The following is a 22,964-nucleotide window of genomic DNA, read 5'->3' on the forward strand; positions in this document are numbered from 1 at the left end:
GTTCGTAATTCCCTGGAAACTTGTGCTGCGGCGCCTGTCCGATGCGGCGGAAAGCCCGACTGTTGCCCACCCTCCTGCGCCCGTTCACCTTCCTTTTCTGTTTCCTCTCAGAGGTCCCGGCAGAGAGGTCTCCTCGCAGACGGAGCATCTCGGGGACCAGCACTTCGGAGAAAACCAACTCCATGGATACTTCGAACACGTCTCCTTTCAAAGTCTCGGTAAGTGTGCCTTTCCTGCAAGGGAGCAATTTTCCCCATCTGTGGGGCAGGTAGAGTTTAAAAGATCAGAGTGTACAGGCTCAGACCAGGCTGAGGAAGGGTGAGTGTTTAGTTAGTATTTCCAGTTTGTCAGCAGGTATTGGTATCAGCTGCTATATATTACCAGTGATATTTCTGGTAGATCTGTAATTTGCTTATTTCTGCCGGATTGATCTAAAGCTGCAAATAGTGACACATCAGCATTAATGTGGGCAGCAACCTATATAAATACTTCTGAAGTCACCGCCAGGGTTTGCATTATATATTCAATTTTTGGCTAGGAGAAAAGTTCCTCTAGGTTGGTGATGGCGTGTTGTTTTTCCTTCACGTCGGAGAAGTACACAGAAAATTGAAATGGCTTTATGGCTTACTTGGAAGCTGGTGAAATGTCTGCATGCGTGCTGATTGCTCTTTGCCTCCTTTGCGGTGAGCTCAGTTGGCTGTGCTTCCGGATGAGACTTTTTCAGCCGGAGTCTGGATTTTCTTGCCTGAGTCCGTCTCTGGTCAGTGTATCCAGATCAAGAGCACAAAAGACATTTCTAATATTAGACTGAGGGCAAATGCCTCTCAAGTTAAAATGAACTGCTCAGTCATATTTTAAAGACAGTTCTTCTTGGTTTAAAGTATTTAACTTGAGTATTGCATATACTTTCATACTCCTCCCTATGTGGGAAGAAATCTCTCCCCTTTAAAACCTGAGGGAGGGAAAAAAGGAGAAGAATTGTCTAGTGAGCCTTATTTTTCTGGTATTCTCTATGAACACGTGTACCATTTCTATACCCCAGTTTATATATTCTTGTATTGCTTTAGATAACGTTCATCACTTTTAAGCATGCTTCCTAGCTCGCTCTAGATACAAACGTGTCTAAACTTGGTTTTTAAATCCTGCACTGTGTCATCCTTTTTAAAAAAATAAGTTAACAAAGGATTTGACAACAGCTACTTAAATTATGAAAGGAGTTAAGGTGGGTCAGAGTTTATAGAAAATGTGGTCTCTAAAGCAACCTGTAGAGTCGTGGTGTATTGGAATTAAAGAAGGGAGCAGAGGGGAGGGCGCTCTCGCAACCTGGTTGCTTCCTAACGTCTCTCAGTCAGTGGCAAACATACTGGGTATCCGTGCTGGATCCCTTTCTAGAATCACAGGATAATTTAGATCGGAAGGGATCTCTGGAAGTCTCTGGTGCACCTCGCTCTTCAAAGAAGGGCCACCTTAGATCGGATTGCTTGGGACCTTTCCGGTCAGGTTTTGAAAATCTCCACAGATGGAGACCTCACAGCCTCCTGGGCCACCTCTCCTGATGTTTGACTGTCCTCATTGTGAACTTTTTTTTCTTTTCTTTTCTTTTTTTTGGTGGAGGCTTTATTGTCAGAACAACATTTGAACTTCTAATGTCTATTGAAAGACTATCAAATCGTTTTCATCTAGTTTGAAAATACCTGAAGTAACGTTTATATCGGAAGATACGGTTTAGCCTAGAGAAGGGAAGGCTCAGGGAGGATCTTATCAATGTGCATAAATACCTGATGGGAGGGAGTGAAGACGACAGAGCCAGACTCTTCTCAGTGATGCTCAATGACAGGGCAAGAGGCAATAGGTATAAACTGAAATACAAGAAATTCTGTTTAAACGTAAGAAAAAGCTTTTTTGCTGTGAGAGTGAGCACTGGAACAGGTTGCCCAGAGAGGTTGTGGAGTCTCCATCCTTGGAGATATTCAAAACCCAACTGGAGATGATCCTGAGCAACCTGCTGTAGGTGACCCTGCTCGAGCCAGGGGGGTTGGACCAGATGATCTCCAGAGGTCCCTCCTAACCTCAGCTATTGTGTGGTTCTGCAAAGTGTCCTCCATCACTTCAGTGATTTGTTTTCTGAATGGTACCTGGAAAAAAAAAGGGGTTGGTTCTAGTTACGTGTGACGTTACCACAAGAATATTCTGTTATGTCAAGTTGTGAGATTCTGATGCTGAACCGTGGCCTGTATGGTTCCAGGAGGATTTCTGTACTATGAGAGGATTCAGAAGTCCTCGCAACTCTCCTCTTTGTTTATAGGAAGTTCTCTGTTGCCTTTGTCTTCACCTATAAGTAATTGCCCTAGCCTTTAGATGTGTGTATATGCTGTGCCTTTAGATGTGTATATATATAGTGGTAGTCTGTTTAACGACTGCAAGCTGAATATCAGAAGCATGTACTGACTCTCTGTGTTGCTTATTTTATACCTCTTTGTTTTCCCTCTTGTTTGTGCTTTTTTTAATGTTGATCCTGCCTTTAAGTAATGTTTCAGCGCTTCTCAGATTCTTCTCTAATACTTATCTCCTTCCCTTCGAAACAAGAACCTTGCAGAATATTTCTCGTTTCCCGTGGCACTTTCCTGGAGTTTCAGGACTCTGGCCAAAAGGTTCAGGAAGCAGGCTGCCTTCCTTGGGCATGAAGGAGCAAAAACTAGAAGGTATTTCTGCCACATGTAGCTGGTACTATGCTTCCTTGTCTGTCCAGCCACCTGTATACCCAGGAGCGCAGTGCACCCTCCTGCCTTTTGCAGAGGGACAAGGCTTCTGGCTTTGTAGGTTTTGTTCTGAGTCGTCCGTTTATTATATGCTGTTTTATGCTGTTATATATGCTGTTTATATGCCAACTTCTGGTCTATTTAAAAGAGCGAGCTGCATCTAAAAGTTAGGTTGCTTAAGAGTAGAGCTGAGTTCAAACCAAAACTACTCCAACAAAAGCAAGAATAACTGAAACAGCACTGCACCGCAGCTGCTTTTAGCCCTCTGATCTACAAGGTAGGTGCCAGCCAGTGTTTGGGAAAACAAAAGCACGAGTTCTCTTAATACCCATAGACGTTCCTAAATGTCTACAATAGATCTCCGTCAAGTAAAGATGACCTCGCAAAAAAACATTTTAAAAGCCATTATAGGCACTCTTACAGCCTTCCCTTGAAGGTATTCTCAGGCCACTGATGTGAGACTTCCGCGAGGCGGCCGAGTCATCTTACCTGCATCGGAGAGCTGGGAAAGCCTCAGTGTAAATTCAAAGGAAGAACCATCCCTCCCTGTTTTCATCATCACGAGATCTGCAAAAATCCACAAATTTAGCAGGCTCTCTTAAGTGCGCTGTACCTTCTCTACTCATTGCTTGAGGTTTCTAGCCGAAAGCACCTTAAGACGGGGGACAGCTTAACCTTCTTCCACACTGGCGAAGAATTACGCTGAGATTTTCAAAATAAGCTGCGTTTACAGCCTTTTAAGTTTGCGTCTCCGACAAGCTATTGAAAAACCGTCTCTTCAAGAGGACAGCGACTTCCAGCCTGTTCTGTGCAGTTTTTCCTTCACACACACCAGGCAGTGGTACTTGCGCAGAACAAGGCAGCTGTGATTTGTAATACAGCTAATGGGCCTTTGTCTCGCAGTTGGAATTTTGATTCGTAACTGCATAATGGCCTTTAAGTGAATATTTCCTTGAGGAGACATCTTTAAGTAATCTCTTCAGTGGAGGAGGTCAGTGGAGGATTGATTTTAAGGGCTGGACAGGTAAAGCTCGGGAAATCTGCCTTCCTTCCTCCTGTATGTGCACCGAAGGAAAAGGCACGCTAGAGTTAAACGTACTATTGTGTGAAAAGTATAATCTCACTAATTATAAGCCTAGTCTTTCTTAGGACTAACCACTGCATGGGCCAAAGCGTAGAACGGGCTTGTTCAATTTATCTCCCACCGATGGGATTCTGCTGAGGTTGAGGTTGCGCGGCAGACAGCGTAAGAAGCTTACGTGCAGATAAGAGCTCTCATGCTTTGTCCTTTCTTTTTCTTCCTCGTTTCCCCCAATATTTTTGTCTGCGGTAACGTTAGTCTCCATCTAGGTTTGGCTGCGTTGTCCTTTGACAATTTCCAAGCATAGCAGTGAGGATTGATAGAGGACAGAAGGGCAAATTGCGATGGGAGAGTGTGTAAGCAAGTTCTCTCGCGTACAGAGAGAGGTGTTGTTTGTAGACGAGCAGATCCAGAAAAAGTCGTATTTTTAATAATGAATATTATTGGACTGAGTGAATAGAAAGGCAGACGGACCTGGCTAGAAGTAGGCATCATGACGCACGGGTGGGCGAGAAACCAGCTTTTCCCTTCCCACGCGCACTGTGTCCTGGCAGCGTCTCGGGCTCGGCGCATCCCGTTCCCTGCTGCCGCACGCCGAGCCCCGTAGCACTGCGACAGCGTACCGTGCTCCCCCCGTTGCTCTTCCACTGGAGACTAGGGTAAACGTGAGATTATCAAAACCTTCAAATCTTCTGAAGGGTGGGGAGGTATTGCTAAGCCACTCTTCAGGCTCACGTCGCTCTCAACAACTTTGCTTTTTTGGCGTAATTTTGTTAGCGGTTTCCATATTGCGACCAGTACGTGATTCATCCGTGCGCGTTGGCTATTAAAAAAAGACGAGAAGGAAGCAAAGAGACAAGTGCAAAGGAGACAGGAAAGCCAGCACGTAATGTCTGAAGTAAATAAAATGATTTTTCTAGGAACCCTGGGTGAACATGATGGAAAGAGTGATGCTTATGGACTGGCTTCCTTGGTTTGTTTCTCGTCGCGAGCATAATTGGATCTGCAGCACTACCGTCTGCCTCTCCGCTCTTTGCGAGCGCTGCTAAATGGAGCAGCAGCCCGTGCAGCCGGCCTGAGTGAAGGTCAGAGCCTGATGAGAGCTCCCTGCTGCCCAGCCTCATCTTTTATGCAGTCAGCAAGACTGTGGCTTCTCCGGAGCTCTGCTCCGCTACATTCGTGCTGCCAGGTTAGGACAAGTTTGATCTTTTCTGGCCGTGTGACCCGAGGAGCCCACAAGTAGATATTTTTAATTCTGCAGTAGTGCCAATGCAGAGATGGCGCTGATTTACAGTAAACGCGAGGCATCTCGGCGTACTTTGTGAAAAATCTGGCTGCGCTCAAACCTGCCCTCCCTGTTGTCAGACGAACGTTTCCCTTCCACTTTCCGCTGTGCCTTTTCCCACCGTAACGTGTGTTTGTTTAAATCCACTTGCACTTTTCCTCTGCCTGTGATGTGATGGCTTAGGTTTGTTGGCTGTTATTTCAAGGGTTTTTATGTTGGAAGGAAGAAGTAGGTGATTAGCTACGTGCAGCGTGCTCCCCAAGCTCTCATCCTTGTCTTTATTCTGGGATAACACTGTTCAGAGGATCTCTAACCTTCACGTTATCTTTCCGCCAAGGCAGATTTGTTCGTTACATCAAATTCTCTAGAGTTCGGTCGAGTGACAGGTATTTCCACGGTGCGCGACGCGGTCTGAACTTCAGCAGCGGGGACGTATTTCTCCTGCTTAGTGTAAACTTGACTTTGTTTTATCTAACTTCCCTACAATGAATGTAGGGGAGCTATTACCGTATATAGCTTTGAACACCTGATCACATTCCAGTCTGTCCTTGGTTTCGTAGTTAAATGGCTATTGGCTCGTTCATTCTCTTCTTCACCTCTAAATCATGGCTTAGTCAAGGCATGCACAGTTTAATTAATGTACCCTCTGCAAACCAGGCCTTCTGGCCCTTTTATCGCTCTTCCTGCTCTTTTTTTTTTTTTTTAAGCTCCTTTCAATTGACTTGCGTAGCCGTGGTGCAGGAGTTTGCAGGAATGTGTGTTATCTGTTTCTAATTGCTCACAACCCTTTGCTATTTGTCTGTCCTTGCTGGCCCTCGCTTCACCTCCTAATTTAATATAGCTGAGCATAATTAATGTGCTGTTTAACTTTTCTTCCAGATCATTAACACAGAAGTTAAACAGAACCAGTCATGCCACTCTCCCCCACCGCATCCCATTGGACGCTTTCTCCTGTCCCGATACATTATCATTTATTGTAATTACCCTTTTTAGATATTCCTGCAGCCCGTTCTCAGTTTGGGTCACCAGCTTTGGCAAAGCTCGCTTCAATTAATTTTTCTAATGAGAAGGTATGTGGTAGCGCCAGAAGGTCTTCAGACCTGGGGGCTGCGGAGGTGACGGGGTCACGGAAATTGTTGCCTCCTGCGTGACGCCGGGGAGGGAGGCAGCGGCGGCCGCGTGAATCCAGCTGGCCAAGGCGCGGGGCCATCGCTCAACCTCGGCACGCCGCCGTCATCCCCTAGACGAGTCCTGCTGTTTGATCAAACACCCCGCTAGACTCCGGTGACCCGTCCCTCCCAGTATTTAGTGTTTATTGCCGTTGTTTTGTTATTCTTTAGATAGGCTCTGCTTGTCCTCCCTTAATCCTGGACGCTGGCTTTTACGGGCGCTCTTTCCTATGCGAGCATCTCACCTGAGCAGCGCCCGTGACGCTGGCTGGACCATCCTGCCGTTGTATCTGGGCCGCGGCCCGTTGCTGAGCCGGGCTCTGAAAGGCCGTCGCAGCGCTCCCCAGCCATCGGGTACCTCTTGCTTCTTCATGAATTTTTCAGTACGATTCCCAGTGAAATTTGAGTCCTGCAGTACTTTTGCGTGCGTATCATGCAGAGTACATGCAATCTTCTGATGCCTCTTATTAATAGTTATATTATCAATGCATGCCTGTTGTCGTATCATCTCCATTTCCTTCCTTTTCTTGTTACCGTTCTTAAACTTGTTCATCCTATTCCTCATCCTTCCTGTGGCGGTAGCCAGTTTTTCTTTGGAAAGTTGGATTGTTCATCCGGCCAAATCTGCAGCGCCGTCCCATCGGGGGGAAAAATATCTTCCCGATCCTTGCCCGTTGATCAGCTCGTGTCCTGAAGCGTGACGATCGCTCACTCTCGTTATTTTTAAACCTGACTAATGCAGCTACATATGTTATTCTTCCTTATATAAACAAGTAATCCTTTTTTAATCGCGCTGAAAAAGTCGCCTGTGTGGTATCTTGCGGCAGTGAATTCTGCCAGCCGCCGCGCGTTCAAAAAGGCCTCCTGGTAAGTGTTTACGTTTGCTGCCTGTGACGTTGGGTCGCCCCTTGGTTTCGTTATGTAACGAGGCGCCTGGTTAACTTCCGTCCTGTTTGTTTTGTACGGCTCTAATCCCTTCTTGCTTTTATTCCAAAACTAAATAATCGGTCTTTAAAATACGCCTGTCGTGTAAATCCGCCTCCTCTCTGCCTCTAATCGGTTTTTTACATCCTGGACTTCAGTTTTGTTCTGCTTTGCTCGCAGGGAAGAGAAGGTCAGCAAAGAGCGGCGCGTTAGCGGGAAAGTAGTGGCCGGTGTACGTAATACCCCTCTGTTTTTGTGGGGCTTTGGCCTGCGTTAATGCGTCCGCGTGTGTTTTCGGGGTTCTCCGGCGGTGCACCAAGCACCGCTTCGGTGACGGGGCGCCGGGGATTTGGGGTGAGCCCAGAGTGGGACTTCAGGCCGTCGTCACTCGTCGTCTCGTTCTTTACCTTACGCAGACGGTGGGTTGCGTCGGCTCCTCCGGTCTGCGAACGCCGCCCGAGAGCCTTCTCGGGGTGGTTTCTGCCGACGTTTTGATAATACGCCTTGGCGGGCTCAGGCAAACTTCTGCGCCTCCCCGCGAGCTGTATTCTTTCCCTTTGTTGTTCTGCAGGGGACAACGAACTTCCCCGTGTTTACTGCTAATCCTGGAAAATCCTGCTATTTGTTGCTTTCCGGTTTATGGGCCGGCTCTCTTCCCCCACTTCTTTGCTTACCGTAGCTTTACAAGGTTATTTTTAAGCCCGTGAGAGCTACGACTTGGCTACGGCTTTTTCTTTCTTGGTAGCTGCTTGCGAGCAGCTGAAGAAGTAAAGGTCCGCCCGTACCGCCAGCGAGCTGCAGCTGGAAGTTCGTTCTGTCGTTGTCCGCAGTCGCCTGAGAGGTGACTTTGTAACCCGGCGGGCCCAAAAGGGGTGACGGCGCGGCAGACCCTCGGCTGCCGCCCCTTTTACCCTGCCCGTCGCGCTCGGAGCCCTCCGCGGAGAGCGGTGCGTTTTGTCCACGGGTAATTCCCGTCACTGTTGCGCGTAGCTTTATTGGTCCGCGGCTGAATTAACCTTTGACTCTGGAAACAGCGAAGAGAAGCGTTATTTATTAGGCACGGGCTGCTTCCTCCAAAGCGAGGAGGCAACGTGTCTATGGGGAGCAGCAGCCGGAGAGTCTTTGACTTTGTTGGAGGGTTCACGTGCTGCTCTATTAAGATTAAGGACAGACAGACAGACAGACATCATCTTTGGCACGGGCCAAGCGTTTCCCAAAGCCAGAGCTGAAAATCACCACCACCACCTCTTCATTTAATATACAGAGGGGTCGGGGTTGCTCTACCTCCTCTGTGGAGCAAAGTTACCAAATCCTGCTTAAATTATCGCTTCTATCGCAATTTCTTTTTGACCAAGTGAGTGAGATGAGTCGCTCAATTTCCGAATGGGATGAACGGGAATTCTCAGTTTAATTTGCAGTATTTTAGGTGTTGTATCATCGGGGTTTCTCACCCTTGTGTTTGACGCTGTGGCTGAGATGGCGAAGCTGCTCTGAACCTGGCCGAGCGCCCGCTCTCGCGCTGCCCCTCTCCGGACCTCTCCTTTCCGTCCCGGCGCCCCCAGACCCAAGGTCCTGAGGGGTCCGAGTCTTGTCCCGCTAGATGTGGGCTGTCACATCTCTGTCTGGAGGGATTTGGGCGCAATTCCTCTACAATTCGTCTCTCCTGGGTCTCCGTTTAAAATACTCCATTTACAGAGTACTCATCTTTGCAAAAGATCGTTCCAGCTCATTTATCCTACCCGATATTTTGTACGTTTTTATTAAAAAGATAGTCTCAGCATTTCTGACTGTTGGGGTAGTAGGTTTGCTTGATTTTTGTCTGCGGGTGCTTTTTTAAGGAATAAAATTCCCACTGTTTCAAAAATGCTTCCTGGTGTTTCTTAAAACTCAGACACTTCATCGTGACATTGAGGTAGGAGAGACGAACAGCAGCAGCGTATTTTGTGTTGAAATAAGTTTTTAAGAGAAATATATGGGCAATAAGAATAGAAAAAATGGGTGTTTTTCATCTTTTTAATGGTACAAGCTAGAGTTACTATCATTGGCAGGGATTTCTTCTATACAGGAAGACAAGTAAAAAAAAAAAAATTTTTTTTTCTCAGCTTGATGGTATTTGTTGTAGAAATAAGCTTATTTTTCCTCATTTCATCCTCTTATGCCTGCATGCAGCATGTAAAAGGATTTCCTTTGGCAAATGGAAGTCAAAAAGCTCCTCTCAGTCCTGGCACGTGTGAATCTTTCATGCTGGTCCCAGGTTGTCCATCTGCAAGCGCTGGCTCTGCATGAGGCGCCAGCAACGTGCAGGGAGCAAACGTTACACATCTCTTCAGGTTTTGAGGCTCACCAATAAGCACACTCCTTGCTTTAATAATTTTTAGCATGAAATCTGTTCTTACTCTAACGCTTCTTTCGTGTAATCGACTCTGGATAGCCTTATTCAACCCAAAATTGCTTATTTGCTTTATGAAGGAGTGCGTTATGTTCAGTTAAACCCAGAAAATCTTTCACTAAGGTTAAAGCGATGCTGGGTTAAAACTGTGTGCTCCCACAAAAATGCACATTCGTGGTACCTGTCCGAGTGGGATTTGGAATGACTCAATACAAATGTCTTTGGCTCCCGTGATAAACTGGGTCAGCTTTGTCTTATTTGCCCTTAAGGAGAAAAACCGTTTCATTTCGTGTTTGCAATTTGAGCAGCCTGAGAGGTGCTGGAACGATGCCAGAGTCCACCAGATCTGAATCCCTGCAGTTGGCTGTGTTACCTTTTATGCTGAGAGGTCAGAATATATGAAAGTGCCTTTGAAAGAGCTTCACATCCTCTACTTGAATTCCAGTAATGTCCCCAGGAGAAGCCCAAGAGCATCTATCGATTACAGTGTTCCCCCCCCACCCCGCCAAAGGCCCTTGTTCAATAACAGGGCCAAAAAAAAAATGCAGGAACATGGTTAGAGCCTGAGTGACATACAGCTAAAAATACTTCTTCCCTTCTGACAGCAGCTTCTCCCCCAGCACACTACATAGATTTGTTTTTTGCAGCATCTTGTATCATGCCTTTTCTCTCCCATTTGATTTTCAACGTCGGGACAGTATAGCAGCTTTCAGCCCGGCAGAGCCTCCTGGCTGGCAAGAAGCTTGAGGGGCAGCCTGAAATGTGGCGGTGCCTTCAGGGGCAGAGATCAGGTTCCCTCCTCCTGCGCCATCCCCCCGGCCCCGGGGCTGCCCCACGGCGTCTCTGCGCTGGCCGCGCGCAGGCGCTTCTCAAGGCCTGGTGTGTGCACGCAGGTCCTTTCCCAAAATATTTGGGAGAGGACGAGCTGTGTGGGCTGTAAAGATCCTACAGCCAGCTTCAGGTGTGGATGGGCTTTTACTAATCTACGGCCCTCCAAATCTGCATGGCAGAGAGGAGACTGGCCAGCCTGCTGGGCTTGCAGAAGGGCTCCCGAGTACGTGCCTGAGGTGCTGTGGCTTTGGTGAGAAAATGAATGCACTTAGCCTTGGAAAGATATATATAGCTATATAGAGATATATATGTATGTATATATATACATAAAGAGAGGGTTTTTTTTCCTAATATTTGGCAACTGAGTAAGACTCACTTTGTCCTTCATCCAAAGAAGCAGAGGGAGATGAGGGCAAGGAGAGCGAGCCCAGCCTAACCCGTAAATCAGTGCGGAGGATGAGGACGAGCACGCAGCTTCAGGAGGGATTAGGACAGGGAGTGACGTGTGTGGAAGAAGAGGGAAAACTGAATATAAAGGGACTAACAATAACAGAATGAGGAAAGCTAGAAGGGGTTGAAGAAGGGTGTGCTTATTTAAGGAGGATACTTTTTTTTGTAAAGGAAGACTGAGGTATGTGAAGATAAAGGCAAAAACAAAATTGGAAAATAGGTTGAGAGAGTGCTTGAATCTGACCAAATGCTGGCTCTGCTGTTTCCAAGCAACTCTTTCCTCCAGCAATTAACCTGGCACCTCTCGGTGAGAAAAGGGCCATAGCCCTTTCTTGTGAATACTGTAGGTAGACCTCACCTTCTTCTTGAAGGGGTGAAAGAGATGCAAGATTTTCCAGACTAAAGAGTACAGCTAAAGTCGTCTTTTGGTGTGATGGCCTAATTCTTACGAGTTTGTAAAACGAACAAGTCAGGTGCTACCGTCTGGCTGAGTCACCTGGAGCCCGTAGACCACTGACAAAGCAAAAGCAGTCTGTGCGGGAAGGACAGGAGACCTTGTCCGTCTCCAGCGTGCTCGTTGCTGTATTGCAGGAGTCAGCTGTGGACAACATCTGCCACCTGCCCCAGTGCTGCTAGAGGAGCGTTGCCTGGCTCACGGGTTCAGGGTTAGCTGTCCTCAGTTTGTGTCTTAGCACACCGTGGAGGTAGGATAGAGGACTGACCCCAACTGGCTGTCACTGTCAACTAGACCTTTGCTCTAAAGCAAGGTTGTAGATCTGCTGATTCGGTCTGCAAAACACTCATTTTGAGCAAATTCTACCAACCAGTCCATGCTATTCTTAACAAACGGGGTTTCACTTGCGGGGATGGCGTAACTCTCCGGCCAGCAATGCACAGGGGGCTCTGTGCAGCTCTTCTGTGAAGGAGGAGAACTGATTCAGCCTGTCAAATATTGCTTGATCCTGTTGGATTAAGGATCTTTGTATTTGCTTTGGTCGTGCCAAAGAACGTGTGTGCACGTGCGCCTGCAAGCCCTGGAAATGTTTGGATGCAATATGGTTTAAAATGCATGTTATGTCCAAAGTAATGTGCGGGGTTATGGGGTAGAATCAAGCAGGTTTTGAAATACTTGGTGCGATTTCCCTGCGCGTAGACACGCACGCCACCCCTTGGTGTATCAGTGGTCAGATGTTCTCGGGCTACTGGTAATAGAGCTGCAGCTCTTAACGGTCTCTACAAGGAGATATCTATGTGGAGAGGGTGTTGGGGCTTGTTCAGCCTGGGAAAGAGGAGGCTCAGGAGGGTGATGCAAAGCAGCCTTCAGCTATTCGAAGGGGAGCTGCAGAGATGATGGAGCCAAACTTTTCTCTGTAGCGGCAGATGCTCTAATGAGAGGCAACGGCTGCAAATTGCTGCTTGGGAGGTTTAGATCGGACATGCAGCAAACTTTTTTCCCTGGAAGGGTAATGCAGCACTGGATTGAGTTGTCCCGAAAGGTGTTGGAATCTCCCACCCCTGGAGATTTTCAAGATTTGACCAAATAAATTCTTTTCTTTGTCTCTCTCTGTCTCTCTCTGTCTCTCTCTCTCTCTCTCTCAACTTTGTTGCCGAGGTGCACAGTTGTGGTTTAGAGGACAGAGTAGTTGAAGATGTAATATTCTTAAATCACAACTACTTTTTGAGTGGAGCTTTGCTTCAAAGCAGTGCTAGGACTAGTATCTGAAGTCTCTAATACTGAAATCTTTAAAGATTTTCAACTCTGGCTAGTGAGAATTTTGAAATTGCCAGTTTTTTTTTTTAAGACTTCTTTTTGATTGAGATAAAACAAATGAGAACCTGGGTGCAACTGTAGGTGCAACAGAAACACAAAATAAAAGGCATCTTCTAGTCTCAATCTGACCGAGAGTTAAAACCATGGTGTGTGAAGGGGAACTAGGGTCAAGTGCTGAGACCTAAGACTACTACTTAGTAAATAATGGGCAGGGGGTGTTGGTTTTATTTTTTAGTCTTTTGTGTAGTGATTGGAGTTCATTGAAGTTCACCTGTAACATGAGTAGAGCCACTTATTGCAATTTGAAGCTGTCACGTAATGGAAGTGCCATTAACAATATCGTCTTGCCCGTCTTTCTACTCTGAGAAATCTCAATCCCTCATCGCGGTCAGTGGGAGTCGCTGAGTTTGGATTCAGTGGCACTGCGTCGATTGATTTGTTACCGGTGTAAGAGTTTCCCTGTTTCACTTCTGTGACTTCTCATTTCAGGGCTTCTTCAGTAAACGTCTGAAAGGCTCCATCAAGAGGACAAAGAGCCAGTCAAAGCTGGACAGGAATACAAGTTTCCGTCTCCCGTCTCTCCGCAATGCCGATGACAGGTAAGGGTCAGTGCATCTCCCCAGACGCTCTCTCATCCAAAGGCCCCTGGCAGAATCCACCTACAGCATGAGTATGTGCTGACAGAGTAAGAAGGAAAGAGTTTTATTGTTAACTGGCAGGTGGATGGTTTTTGGACTGACTGGTATGTTAGAGGTTGTTTCTCCTAGTATACGATGTAGCGCTGATGCAAGACTGAAACCTTTTACTGCACTTAAACAATTGACAAAAAGGTCAGGTTAAGCATCTGCACTCAAATACCTTTTTCTTCTTCAGCGTCTCTTCAAATAAACTACAGACCTTAAATTTCATGGTTTAAAAGCACTGGGCTCGGTAGCTTTAGAGAAACTTGCCTGCAAGCACTTCTCCATAGATCAGTGCAGTGAGCCAGTATAAGGGATTGTGGTGGTGCAAGCAGGTAAAGGTAACAAGCACTGGCAACCCCCGAAGAAGTCCGGTGCAGCTCAGGTACGTGAAGGGTCCTTGCTAATGTCAGTAGATTGTATAGCTGTTGCAGGATGGAGTCCTGCAATGAACAGAAAATCTGTTTTTCAGAAAACTAGAAAACTCAGTAAGTAACTTTATTCTATCCATCTTAAGAGCTCCATTTGGTAAATTCTTACTTGTTTCTTCTTCCTGGAAATTCAGGCTGGAAGTGGATTGTATATGAGGCAGGTAAAAGCTGCTTTTTCCTAACCATTTGTAAAGTGTCTTAATTGTCTTCATTGAACCTTACGGTGTGTTTTATTCTTCAGTAGCTCAGCAGGGGTATCAGCTTGAGTGAAAAATAGGTTGCCAGGTACTTAAGGGCTCTCTGACTTTACGCTATTTAGTGCATTTTTGCTTCTCCCTTAGCTGAGCTGAATTCATTAATTGAGCCTGTCGTGCTGTGCTGTCTCAATCATTGGTGCTATCTTCTCCATCCAGAAGGCAGCACCATAAAATCATGGAGATAGCAGCAAGGCTTCAGATGTTAAAGGTCTTACAAACTGCAGGAGTTAGAGAGCAGACTGTTGCTGTTCACCAGTTGTCACAACAGTGTGGCTAATGTTGCTCCTTTAGTCACGGCAGTGTCATTCAGTCTGTTTTGAGTAAAGCTTTGTTATAATTCCCTATTTTCGGGGAGCTGCAACTTGGCTATAAAAAAACAACTCAGTGAGCATAACCATATTAAATAAGGTCGCCGTGTGGTAAAGTAGCTATTGCTTTTAGTGACTTTGGCTACCACCTTTCCTTGAAGTTCTGTGATGCAAAAATCTCTTTGCCATAAACAATGTACAGAATGTATTTCCCTAACTTGGTATTCCTGGTAAACAAGGACTGATGGCGCATCCTTTTACAGTGGAAACGATATCGTTTTGGGAAGGTCAGCAAGTATAGTTATAATTAATCCCTATTACTTTGGTTTGATGCGTGATGTTATATGCAGCAAAGCCCCCTCCTTTCTTCAGAAATGGATCTTGCTCTTCCTCCTGCCAATGTGGGCATGAAATGTCAGCTAGACCTGAATAACACCTGCATTTTTCTCCAGTTGTGTGCAAAGCATAAAATTCGGTCCATGGGGTGATGGCATTAGGCATTACTGGTCTGTCCGTCAGTCCTCTAAGTCTCCTAGGCACGGATTTAAAGACAAGGATCCAGGAGGCAAATGAACTGAGAAGCTGCAGTGGCAGAGCCCAACGCAGAGATTTGGGAAAGAGCGCCCTGGAAAGCCGAGGGTGCGGAGGAGATTGGATAAGGACAAGCTGGCGGCTGCTCTTGGCACCGCGTCCTGTCGCCCTCCTCCTTGGGCATCCTGCACTAGCCTTGCAGCAGGGCCTCTTGCGTGTCTAGAGCTGGAGACAGAGTGGTGGTTTTCTTTAATGCGTTTGCACAGAAATATGCCGCGATGTGACGCCATCCCTCGCTACTAATTGGATGAAGCGTTTCTGGTAACCGGTCCGTATGATCCTCCTCCGTTCAGACGTGTGTCTGCTGAAGCGAATGGAGGGCACACGGTATTGAAAAAAGAAATCCTCTGAGAGTAACCAAGCTATGTGGAAAAAGCAATAAAAAGCTGAGTTGAAGTTTCTTTGGGGAGAAATCTTTGTGCAAATGAGCAGCGCTGCTCAAAAACATGAGCTTCATGCCAAGCTCGATTGATGTATTTGTGCAGCCTCGCGCTACAGGGCTGTGAGGGTCGAGTACGCTGATCCTTGGAAGAAGGAAAGCGCCACGGCACTGTTCAACCTCACAGGTATCTTCTGTTGGAAAGAGTGAAGGTTTGATGGAGTTCTGCTCGCATTAGTCGTCCATTCAGGCAGCGTGCCAGTTGGACACGGCAACGTTGAAAGTTTTTAGTTAAGTCTACTACTTTTCTAATGATACTTCATAAATAGAACCATAAAGGAAACTCAGTTTCACTGTAAAGTGAAACTTGAAAATGATTTTTTCTCCCTCCCCCCGCCACCCCTAAGTCTCACTGGGTATCTCGGGGTGCCTGGAGGATGCAATTGGTGGATAGAATAGCAAGAAAAACAACTCTGAAATCATGTGGGAACAAAGCACCTAAGATGAGGAAGAGATTAGGATACTGGGAGGGGAAGGGCTGGAGGGAAGAGGAGGCTAAAAAGATTTCGCCTGTGTTTTGAATTATGCTGTTATTTGGGCTTTTTCCAATGGGACAAGTCAGCTACCACTGTTTGGGTGCAAAGGAAGGTAACATAAAGCAGCTGAGTCTGAGAGTCTTCTGTATTGAATTTGCATGAGGGAATGACCGCTCTCTCACCACCTTCTGCTCTCCCTGGCCCTGTGGGTTTCTCCATCTGCAGCAGTAGGATCGTCCCTATCCTGCCCCGGTGAATCAGCCCTTTCCCATTTTAAGCAGGTAGTGCTAGGTGACGTCATGGTGCTGTACAGGTTTCCAGGGCCAGATCGACCGATAACATCTACTCTTTCTCGCTCTGACAAATACAGAGCCCTACCTTCAAAGAAAGTATTATGTAGCTTTATAAATTAATACCTTGAAAGGCTGAGAAGGAAACGGAGGCTGCCATCATGTTGTTTTTTCTCATGCTATTGAGGTGTTTGGGCCCTGTTAAGAAACAGGAGATGTTTATAGGTAAATACCTATAAAATTCTTGAATAAAGAAGATTGGTTACCCTGTAGCACATCAAGATCTGGGATACTGTAACACTGCATCTCGTTCAGGATGGTGGCAGAAGATGGATGCTGACTGTACAGAGCTGAGTTACACTAGAAAGGATGCAGGAAAACCATAGGAAAGAGCGTTGCAGATGAGTTGCAGATGTAACCAGACTTTCCGAAGACTCTCTGAAACTTCATGAGCCCTCTGTGGGTCAGTGTCCAAGTGTCCCGTGCGACTCTACAACCTCTCGGTCTGTAATTTCCAACACTTGTGTTACTCCCGGTTCTGGCTATCTCCTGAGCGATCTGTTATTCTTGAAAACTTATGTTGTGTGTTCGCAAGGCACCAACATGCGAATGCTGAGACTGTTCTCGGCTGTGACCCAAGCCAAGTGTAAGTGAAGCTCTTCAGACATGTGGAGCCAATACAGCACCTCGGTGGGATATCAGCAGCTCTCATCGCCAGGATAGCTGGCACATGTTCCTGCATCGGCTTGCACAGTTTTTCTAGCTTGTCTCCCACTGCGTTCTTTGATCTCTCCAAACCCCGCGCTTGTCTCGTACAATTTCTCAGTGTCGATAATACATAAAACATGCACTTATACGGTAAAAAGCATGAGGGAAAAGGCTTGAGGAAAATTAAATTTGAAAGGAGACCTCAAATTAATATTTTCAGTCTGTGGCTGGGAATTTGAGAACGTTTCCAAGCGGACCTAAAATTCTCACCTTGCTCTTGTTTATGGTGAGGGAGCAAACATGGTTGAGACCGGCTGCGTGTGGCTCAGCGACTGCAGTAAAGCTCTGTGGACAGCTGGGAGGCTTTTGTCCTGTTGGGATTTACGGCCACGTGGGGATCCTCCCGATTTACTGAAAGTGATGTTATGACATTATCAGCTGGTCGTAGTCCAGCAGAGGATGCTTGCTGTGCTTGCTTAGGATGGGTCCGCTCAGGTAGCGGGGCAGTCGGTGGCCATGGCCTTGGGACTCATGGTGAAACGCTATCGCTGCTCGAATGACAGCTTTTTCTACTTTCGGTAAGCGCTCTCTCCTCCCTCCTGGTTTCTTTGCAGCGCGGAAATAGAACAGATCACATAAATAATGGAAGCAGATCTCGTCGTGTTTTTCTTGTTCAGTCATTCAACTTTAATCCCTGTTTCCCAAAAAAAAAAAAAAAGGAGGGGGGGGGGGGGAGAGGTGATTTTTATCCTGCTGGAGACTTGAGGATAAAAATCTGCGTTGCGCAATGCATTGTGAAGGCTTGGCTCGCTCCGAGCTCGTATTCATTCAGCCTCTCGGTTTCCCTCTGCGTGCTGGAGCGTGGGGAAAGGGGAGGAGCGGCTGGTTTCCAGAGAGACGTCCCCGTCCTGTTCTCATGAGCATATTTCTTTCAGCCGGTTTTTTCGGTCCCCGGGCAGCTGCTTGTTTTTCCAGCGAAAATTGAACAAGACGTCAGCGTTAAGCCTCCTGTCGCAGCCCTTCCCCTCGCGACTGGACGGCTCTATCCCGGCGGCTGGCTCGGTTGCCCCCTGGGTAAAAACATAGCGCTCGGTGGCAGGTGCTTTTCTGCAGGCCACAAGCTCCTCCACGTAGCGCCCGTCGATAAGTCGCTTAACAGCAAAATGAAACTTAATAGGTTACGCAAAATAAAAGAGTTGGCGACGGTACTCGGCGAGACCGGGGTTACAGCCGGGCTGGGGCCGGGAAGCGCAGCGGCGGCGCGCCGAGGTGCGCGTTAGGCAAGCTGGGATCGGTACGGAGCGCGGGGACGGGCTTTGGAAAGAGCCGAGAGCCGGGCTTTGGGGAGGGCCTCGCGACTGAATCGCAGCGGCAGCTCCGGTGACGGCAAAAGCGGCGCGCTCGGGAGGAGCTCGCCGCCACCACCGCCGACCGCGGGTTGTCCCCGGCGCCTCGGCCAGCGCCTCGGAGGCTCGAACGCCTCTTTCTGCTCCCGGGCAGCGTCTCTGCGAGGCCGGTTGAGACGGGGCTGGAGTCGGGGCGCTTGGGCTGAGCAGCAGGAAGCTCTTTCCGGGTTGCTTTGGCTTGGCACCGATTTGTTGGTTAAAGGGGAAAGGCGAACGCGGGTCCGTTGCTTGCCAGTTCTTGTCTTGAATTCTCATCTTTTGGATCACTGATGTCCGCCGGCTTGTTTTCGGAGCAGCGCAGCGCTCTCGCTGGTCGGCTCCGTCATTGAAAGTCTCGGTAGGTTGGCTTTGAAACAGGTCAAAAGCAGCAGGAGAGCTTCATAACCAGAGCAAATTAGGATTTTAACCCTTGATAGCGGACTGCTGCGTGCCGTGGGCTGCCCGGCAAGGGCCAGCGGCTTGGGCTTCCCCGGGGGGAGAAGGTTCGCGCGCCGCGGGCGGCGGGTGGGCGAGCTGGTGGCGGCGGGGAAGGGATCCCGGCGGCCGCATCCTGCTGCCGGCTCAGCGGTTTGGGGCGTTGGCCGGGCTCCGCTTGGGGAGGACGCGGTGCGTCGCTGAAACCCGTTACTGCAGACCGGGCAGGAAGAGGTGAGAAGCTGAAAACGTTGCCCGGCCGCCGCCGCTGCTCCTCCACCTGCTTCTGCCGCTGGGAAGAGGGGGGGGGAAGCGCGACTGCGCGGCGCTGGCGGGAGCTCTTCGCTCTCAGCTCGAACGGTGTCTTCTGCAGGCTTGGGTTTGTTTGTTTTTTTTCCCCCTCTTGCTGTTGTTGTGCCAGGTAGCTGGAAAAAAGCAGCGGGGGCGGCGGCGGGGAAAAAAAGTTAATTATCCAAGGTGAATTGTAATTTTAAATCAGGATTGGGGTTGCTAATGGGGCTGTTTAACAGCAGCAGCTTTGCGCAAGCAGCCCTTCCTTCCCCCGCCGCCGGCCTGCCTGATCCGCCTGTTTGCCGTAATCGGCTTCGCCGGGATTACCTCTCGAGGCGCTCCTGCTGCGGCCCCTCGCGGGGCGCCCGAAGGCGAGCTAGCGCCTCCGTGCCGCTAACTCTGCCCCCGTGCCGGAGGGAAGCGGGCGAGCGGGTTTCCTTCGCTGTGGCCTCCAGCCCCGGCGCGCTGTCCGCTGAGGCCGCGAAGGAGCCGAGCGCGCCGCCGTCAGACGCGCTCGCCGCCTCGGCCTTGCCTGAAGCGCCGGGGACTTTCGAGGGGTTGGTGGGCGCCGTTTCGGGCCCTCTCGGCGAGGCCGGGGGGGGGCCTCAGCGGCGGGCCGAGTCCGGCCAAACTCGTCGCAGGCCAGGAGGGACCCGCCTGGCTGGGGAAGCGGGCGCCTCGGCGGCGTTCGCCGAGCCGAGCGGGCTGCCGGGCCCCGGAGGGCCCGGCCGTGGCGACGGGCACGGGGGAGCCGGGCGTCCCCGGGCGGGAGGAGGCGTCGACGCTTGGCCTGCGCGCCGCCGGCTTCCCAGCCGGCCGCGGCTCCGGGAAGAGCTCCTCCCGGCTCGCCTGCCTGCCTGCCTCTCCGCCGGCTGCCATGTAGCCCGGAGACCGAAGCCGCGGCGCGTGGCACCGCCATGATTTGGGGCTGCCCTGCTCGGTGGCTGTACGAGTGCTTCACGTAGGTGCACGGGACGTGTAAAATCGCTGCTTCCCCCCCGCTTTCGTTTGGTAAAACTTGTTTTTCTTTCTTTCTTTCTTTCTTTCTCCTTCCTCTTTTCTTTCTCCTTCCTCTTGCACCCGCTCGGCGCTCCGCTGGGCCCGGCCTTGCCGAAAGCCGGGGCTGGGGACCGAAGCCAAGTGACCTCAGCGGCGCTTTCCTGAGCGGAGAAATGAGAGAGGGTCTTGCAGAGAGGGTCTCGCGGGGCGCGCGTTGGAGGCTCGCCCTCGCTCCACCGCTCCGATACGTGCGGCCGAGGGCTCGGCCGCCGCCGCCTCCTGCGGCGACAAAGCGTGCCCGCTGCCGCTGGCAGTGCCTTTGCTGTATCCCTCTGGTGAGAGGTTGCTGCCTGCGCTTAGGTCGTGTGATGTGGTTTTCTTTCCTGTTTCCTAGCAGGGTGGCTCTAGGGCCCGAGGAATTTGACTTTGCTTGTATTACAAAATATTAGGGTTTTTTTTTCGTCTAAGACGTGCTGGGGGGAGCGTATAAAAAGCCTACTTATGTGTTTTTCAAAATGGGGGAGCTGGTAGTTATCTCTGCTTTTCGCTCCTCCAGTAAAATACGTTTTAAAAAGATTTTCCGTTCGCTGCTGAGCCTCGATGCTGTGAATGCAGGGAAAGAGGAGATACCGCGAGGACGACCCCCCGGGTGAGAAAGCATCGTTTCGGAGCGCGGCTCTTCCCTGCGTAATGCCTGCGCAGCTGATGCCGTTGGGCCGTCACGTCTGTGCTTTGCGCTCAGTCGCCCTCGCTGGATGCGCAGCCCTAGCGACGGACGTGCGTTCGGCCCCGGCTCGCCGGGCGGGCGCACGGACCGGCGCTGGCTTGAGTGTCAAAACCTAGTCCGCCTGCCAGGTGAACGGCTCCTCTCCTGCCGGCCTGGGGCTCGGCGCTCCTTGTACACGGTCGCCTGTGGAGGCTTTGAGCGAGTTCAGCTAGAGGACGAATGAGATGAGCGTGCACGGCACGTTTGTCTTTAGGCGTAACTAACGTTTCTACTTCTAAAGCATTGCAGAAGCTCAGAGGCTAGGTGTCGGTGCTGGAGAAGAAGGGGCGCAGGCGAAGCTGCCGTCACCTGTAGACTGAGCGCGTTTTACAGTGCCGTCGACAGCAGAGCTTCCTACTGCACGCCAGCGTCACAGCAAAATTGAACCGGGAGAATACAGACAGTTTTTGAATGCCTTGGGAAGTCGGTTGCAAAATGCTACGGCGTGGAGGAGGGAGGGATGTTCCTTTGCAAAGTGTGTAGGTGCCGATGGGGACGAGGAGGAGACCGCACTGGTAAAGGTGCTGTGGATCCGGGAGATCGCTGCCCCACCGAAGCCGAGGGGTGTGCGGGCCGGTCAACTGAAAAAGAGAAGCCACGTGTGTCGGCCTGGGGGGCTAAAACGAGTGGTGGTGGCGTGGGGAGGGGAGAAAGGTGGGAAGCACTAATACTGGAAGGAGCAGCTGAAGAAGAAATTGGAAAACTTCGGTGTAGGTAAATGATCTGGGAGATGTGAAGTGGGAAATAATTTGATATTTGATTTTTAGATTAAAGACTCTATATCTTAAGAAAGAAATAAGTATGCTGTGGGGGGGGATTCTTTGCTCTAATGAGAGCAGCTATCGTTCTGCATTGGTTTAGAGATTTAGAGATTGAAGCGTGCTTTTTGCTGTTAGTACACGTTTCCCTAGTAATCAGCTTGTAAATAATTCCTGTAATATGTCCAAACGTGGAAATCCATGGATTTTCTTTAAATTTCAGTAGAGTCTTGAATTAGTCGTTTTGCTGGTTTTCTTTCGCTAATGGCGCAACAGCCGCAGTTTCGAGGTCAGCGGGAACGGGCTGCCGGGCCTTGTGTAGCTGGACGTTTCTTCAGGAGCCGGCAGCTACAGGCCTAATTTTGTTTTCTGCGGGTTTACAAATTAATTGTAGACGTTGCTCTGAATAAACGCCAAGGAGTTGCAGCTTTCTGTGGGGTGTTGCCAACTCTGTTAGTAATTGTCTGCAAAATAATGTTTCTTTTCCCCGTTGTCGTTCTACAGGTCGCGTGGATTGCCAAAGCTGAAAGAGTCCCGTTCCCACGAGTCTTTACTGAGCGCGGGCAGCGCAGTGGAGGCCCTGGATCTCGGGGCGGAAGAAAAAGTCTTTGTCAAACCACTTCACAGCAGCATCCTTGGACAGGACTTCTGCTTTGAGGTGAAGAACGCTCTCCAAACACGCAGCAGATTATATGCTGTCAGTCGGTTTGAACCCTTACAGTGCACTGTTCTGTGATGGCGTAATCGGAGAGCAAATCAGTAACATATGCTGTCCCGCGGTCTGGGTGCGGGCTGTCTGATCGGCACAGGATCCCGAAATCCTGCAGGCGAAAGGCATCGTTCAGTCAACGAAGAGAAAACTTTTTCAATTACTGCACCTTCTAACTGAACATCTCTTAAATTTGAGAAGTATCTAAGCCTTTGTAGTTAGCACGCAAATGTACCGTTTAAGCATAGCTATTGTTTGTAAGTTGGGTGTTCATCCTCTCCAAATTCACCTAAATTCACTTCGAAAATAGACCATAACTGAGAAATGTCGTTTCTGGTCAGAGCCCCCTTGCAGTAGCTCAGCCCGTTCCTGGGTTGCTCGGGGAGAAGCTTCAGCAGCTGAGGACGTGTCCATCGCCCCGTGCAGCTGGGCGCAAAGCTCCTCTTGGCGTTTTCAGCACCGGCTGCAGCAGAAACAGGCTGTTTGCGCTAGCTCGGTCATTAATTACCCTGCGAGGCCAGCAGCGTATTAGCGTGTGCTGGATGCGTCCGAGGCCCTGGCAGAGGCAGGGAACAGTCGGTCTGTCTTCAGCAACGACATCGCTCTGAGGCTGTGGCTGTAAACTGCTTTTTAATTGTGTGCACAAGTGAATGGGAAGAGTGAGTGAAGCTTGTGAGGCCGAGGCAAAGTGAAGGAGACCAAGACGGTTCCTTCCCGCACGCAAGCGGAGTTGTGCGTGGCATCGAGGGGTGGGTCCCGAATCAGGGCGCAGCTCTTGCGGT

At 49.4% G+C, this 22,964-nt stretch overlaps 1 protein-coding gene across 16 annotated transcripts in view; it reads left to right on the plus strand.

The window, feature by feature from the left end:
• The window catches only part of RASAL2 (RAS protein activator like 2), a 175,990-nt gene that overhangs the window by 120,991 nt on the left and 32,035 nt on the right, over positions 1–22,964 (plus strand). For all 16 annotated transcript variants that reach the window (XM_068951771.1, XM_068951772.1, XM_068951773.1 and 13 more), the window contains 3 exons: positions 112–218; positions 13,149–13,258; positions 21,978–22,131. In XM_068951771.1, coding sequence (XP_068807872.1) covers positions 112–218; positions 13,149–13,258; positions 21,978–22,131 — 371 coding nt within the window. The remainder of the gene's footprint in view (positions 1–111; positions 219–13,148; positions 13,259–21,977; positions 22,132–22,964) is intronic.

Source organism: Struthio camelus, chromosome 8 (genome assembly GCF_040807025.1).
Source record: "Struthio camelus isolate bStrCam1 chromosome 8, bStrCam1.hap1, whole genome shotgun sequence".
NCBI classification, from domain to species: Eukaryota; Metazoa; Chordata; class Aves; order Struthioniformes; family Struthionidae; genus Struthio; species Struthio camelus.